Genomic DNA, 4,721 nt, shown 5'->3' on the forward strand with positions numbered 1-4,721 from the left:
TTCACAATGCCAAAATTATATCGCATTCATAACAGAGTATATATGAAAAACACGACTCAAAATCTGAACTAAGAACTCGACGACAATAAAGCATGCCATATAACATGTCTCGCAAAATGCGTCCATAGATAAAACACTTGAGATAAACAGCTACCAAAACAGCATAAGATGTCTCAGACTCCGGATAAACGATAACATGACACAAAATCATACTTTAGGGTCTCTTAAGGTAGGACGATAGACTGCTACTACTTCAACTAGACGATCACTGGCTGACGCCAAGCCACTTGGAGAAGACGTCGAACTCGGTGTAGTCGCTGTCAGAGATCATGGTCTGGTACCAGGCCTTCCCAGCAGCCTTGATCTTAGATGCCTCCTCCTACAATAACAAGTGTTCCTTCATCAGTATGAGAATAACAAATACTAGATGCAGGATATGGAATTTAAACATCAGATATCAGACAACTTTTGAAAGGGCAACAGAAAAACGACAGTATCCCAAGCACCCAAACATGAAAAGAAATGCTACTCCCTCCATCCCAAAATAAGTGTCTCAACTTTGTACTAGCTCTAGTAGAAATTTGAACTAAGCTTGAGACACTTATTTTGGGACGGAGGGAGTATTAATTAACCAGCAATAACATTGATCACATACAATTTCCTACTCTTGGAGTCTCAAATGCAGTCATGACTAATGTTAAACAATACGGCCTCAGATTTTCAGTACAGCAAAACCACGCAGTTCATGTCCTTCAGGAAGATTCAGTGCTAAAGAAACAAGACAAGTAAAAAGGCAATCAAGCTTCAAGACAAACTGAGATAAATAGCATACAACAAGCAAAAAACAATCACATTGGATACTTCAGATATTCAGTGTGGCATGCCATCAAAGAAATTGCACATGGTGTTCCTTTAGATAAAGAATGTATGCATCTTAGAGCAACACAACCATCCATACTGATGAATCAGGCTAACAAAACAAATATACTCGAGAGAAACTAACAAATCAAGACAGGCGCCTTCATTATGGATACAGAAGATTAGACATGCAACTACAAACTGAAGTACACAGAAACTACACAATTGATGAGCTTGCTCCATATATAACAGTACAAACGTACAACCACACAAGGCACTTTGAATAGCAAGCATCATAAACTTGAATTATCTAGATAATATCAGGTTTTAGGCATGCAATTAGCAAATAACAATCAGCTTACATATAATCAGAACCTATTGATGAATCAGGTATTCCAGAATTGTTATCATCATATGAATCAGGCATTCCAGAATTGTTATCATCACAAACTAACTAATCATAACCTATTGATGAATCGGGCATTCCATACAACAGTACAAACATATGGAAATGAACAGAACTGTTATCATCATAAACAGAAATAACCATGCACGATACAGGCATTCCAGAATTCAAGTCATGCTACACATAAAGACTTAGTCGAATCTTAGTACGAACATTCAACAATTGCTGAAGAGTATTACGAGCCAACTGTAATCATGTGTAATAAGATATGAAACAGATGGCACAGGGAAGGGGGAGTAGCATACCGCGCTGAGCTTGGTCCTCTTGGAGTTGATCTTCTCCTTCCTGGCCTTGACACGGGCTGCCTCAGCAAGAACTGCCATCATGCGGGCAGTCCCGAAGTAGGGGTTGAGCTTGAGCACGGCAGCAGCATTCTTCAGAGGGTTCTTCCTGGCCTCCCTGCGCTTGACCTCCTTGTTGATGGGCTTCACCACAGACTGGACCTCATCAGAGTTGATGAGGCGGCCAAGGTCAGCGTTGGTCATCTTGGGCCTGGGGAGAACGAAGCCCTTCTTCTTGGAGGAAGACGCCTCAAAGGAGCCGTACACCTCGTCCAGCTTCTTGAAGGCAGACTCGGTCCAGATCACAAACCGGCCGAGGTGGCCACCAGGGGCAAGGTCGAGCAGGTTGAGGCGCTCGACGTTGGCAACATCCACACCAGGGAGGTTGCGGAAGGCCTTGACGATCTTGGAGCCCTCGGTGCCGTAGACGATGAGGGGGCCCTTGCGGTTGATGTACCTGCGGTTGCGCATCTTACCCTTGCCGGGGCGGATGCCGACGGACTGCTTGGCCTTCTCGGCGTCGGCGTAGGCGCCCAGCTGCTTGAGGACCTTGATGGCCTGGGCGGTCTTCTCGATGCCCTCGGCCGAGTCGGAGACGACGAGCGGGAACTCGGGGACGGACTCGATGCGGTGGCCGCGGGCGGTGACGATGGCCGGGACGGCGGTGGCGGCGAGGGCGGAGGCGACGGCGACGCGGCGGAGGCGGACGTTGACGCGGCGGTGCCACTTGCGCCAGATCCGGGTGGGCGCGAACATGCGCCCGCCACGGCACATGTTGCCGAAGGCTCCCTGGCCGGCGCGGTGGGTGCCGCCGCCGCCGACACGCGGGATACGCGAGACGGCGCGGCCCGTGCCCCATGACTCGGCCGAGGTCTGGTGACCGGCCTTGCGGGAGACGGCGTAGGGCTGGCGGCTGTTGCAGGAGACGAGCCTGTGGACGAAGGTGATGACGTCGGGGCGGATCGGCGCCTTCATGACGTGCGGCATCGGGACGCCGGCCGCGTCGGTGGCCATGTCCCCGTCCAGGGCCTTGACGGAGACGAGCGGGCGCGCGGTGGTGGCCATGGCGGCGGCGGCGGCGGCGGCGGGGAGGGGGAGAGGCTGGAGAGGGCGAGGGGAGGTGGGAGTTTATATGTGACGCGTTCTGCGTCCAGTTGCTGGGGTTTCGCATAGCGAGCCCAGTTCGTGGGCTTAGTGGGCCGCGCTCGTGTTTCTGCTCCTTCGACTGTTTCGCTAGCGCGAGCTTTTCTTTTTGTGTGTGTGTGTATTATACATTTATACTGTATGTATATGTACTACCGAGAGCACTAACAGCTAGTGGTGCACGTGTTTGAACGAATTGATTCGTGAGATAATCTAAAGGGGATTGTTTCTACTGTTTGCACTGTTTCGCCAGGTTGAGTGCAAAACTGTTCCTTTCACGAATCACACAAATTGGACAGTCTTAAAAACTTAGACTAGACTGTTTTGAGAACTGTGCAGTGCAAAAGAAACCTTCTCTTTCAGAAAGACCAAATTCTTTGCAACTGAAAAAAGGAGCGCGCGGGCAAATGGGATTCGAACAAGCGACCTCGAAGCGGGTTGCGCACCGAGCTAGCCACTGCGACAGGCAGAGTTCTAGTCTTCGATAGGCAGCACGACGCTTAAAGAAGTAAACGATAGAGGCAAAACTTAAACACCCGGTAGCGCAAATTCGAGGCCCTCTTACTAGTGAACAACGTCGCTAGCCACCATCTTTACTGCGACTAGGTGCCTAAATTGGCAGCCCAGTGTGTATCAACAATAAGCCGCAAACAGATTAAAATTGTTTTGAAATTTTAAGTGTGATTTTCTTTTTGAAAAAAGTAAATACTTTATGAAACACGAACATTTTCTAATTTCTGTACAAATTTATAAAAAGTAGAACCTTTTGTGAAACCCAATTATTATTTTTAAGGAACAAATTTCAAGGTGAGAACATTTTTTAGAATTATGAACAATTTTTTGAAACTGCAAACAGTTTTTGAAAAAAAAGCAAGAAAAAATAATAATGCAACATTTTTTAGAAATTCCCTGAACAATATTTGACTTCGTGAACACATTTTTGAAACATGCTTTTTTTATTCATGAACATATTTGCAATGTGAAATTCCAGAAAAATTCTATAAATTTGTGAACAAAAATTCAATGGCGCACGTTTTTTAGATCCCCGGAACATTTATTGATTTTGCGAACAAATATTGAAAACATTAACATTTTTTGAATCTGTGAACAAATTTTGAAAGTAGGAACATCCTTTGAAAGTCCAACACATTTTCGGAATTTGTGAACAAAAATTAAAATCTAAACTTGTGAACTTTTTATGAAAAATCACGAACATATTTGAATTTGTGAACAAAAGTTGAAAAACGGGATTTTTTTTTAAACTTCTCAACAGTTCTTCAAACCTGAACAAAATTTGCAACAAGCGAACACTTTGTCAAACTTGCAATCTATTTATGCAAATCACAGACATTTTACGAAAATTATGAACAAAAATTTTAAAAAATGAACATTTTCTCAATAAGAATTTTTGAATACTAAACAAAAGTTGGAAAAGACGAACATTTTTTCATATAAGCGAACAATTTTTGAATTTCACGAACATTTTTTGAATTTTTGAACAAGAACTTTAAATAGGAACATATATCGAAGTTCTGAAATTTGTCAACATTATTTAAATTCGGAAACAAAATTTGAAAACAAGAACATTTGTGTAAAGTTTTGAAAAAATTATGAGAAACACAAACATTTTTGAAATTATGAACATTTTGAAAAAACAGAAACATCTTCAAATAAAGAAAATAAACTTGAAAGAAAAAGGAAAAGAAATTAGATGGAAAGGAAAAGAAATAGAAAAAAAGGAGAAAAAAGGGAAATAGAAATAGAAGAAGAAAAATAAAAATAAAAAATGGAACAGAAAAAAACAAAAAAGTAAGAAAAGAAGAAGAAACAACAGAAAAAGAAAAAACCACAAACGAAAAACTGAAAACCATAGAAAATGGGTTCAGGAATTTCCTAGAAGCTTCCCAGAACTGATCTGGAAACTTCTCGATGGTTCCCATAAACGGAACTGTAGCCCGTGCTTTATCTCATAA

General features: G+C 43.1%; 1 protein-coding gene across 1 annotated transcript; it reads right to left on the reverse strand.

Moving 5' to 3' along the window:
• LOC123123195 (60S ribosomal protein L4-1) lies at positions 1-2,725 on the reverse strand. Its single transcript, XM_044543661.1, has 2 exons — positions 1,570-2,725; positions 1-379 (listed from the first exon to the last, which is right to left on the reverse strand). Exons 1-2 carry the CDS (start codon positions 2,668-2,670, stop codon positions 266-268), a joined length of 1,215 nt encoding a protein of 404 aa, XP_044399596.1. The 5' UTR covers positions 2,671-2,725; the 3' UTR covers positions 1-265.
• Between the last annotated feature and the right edge of the window lie 1,996 nt (positions 2,726-4,721).

The sequence above is a fragment of the Triticum aestivum genome, chromosome 5D (genome assembly GCF_018294505.1).
Source record: "Triticum aestivum cultivar Chinese Spring chromosome 5D, IWGSC CS RefSeq v2.1, whole genome shotgun sequence".
NCBI classification, from domain to species: Eukaryota; Viridiplantae; Streptophyta; class Magnoliopsida; order Poales; family Poaceae; genus Triticum; species Triticum aestivum.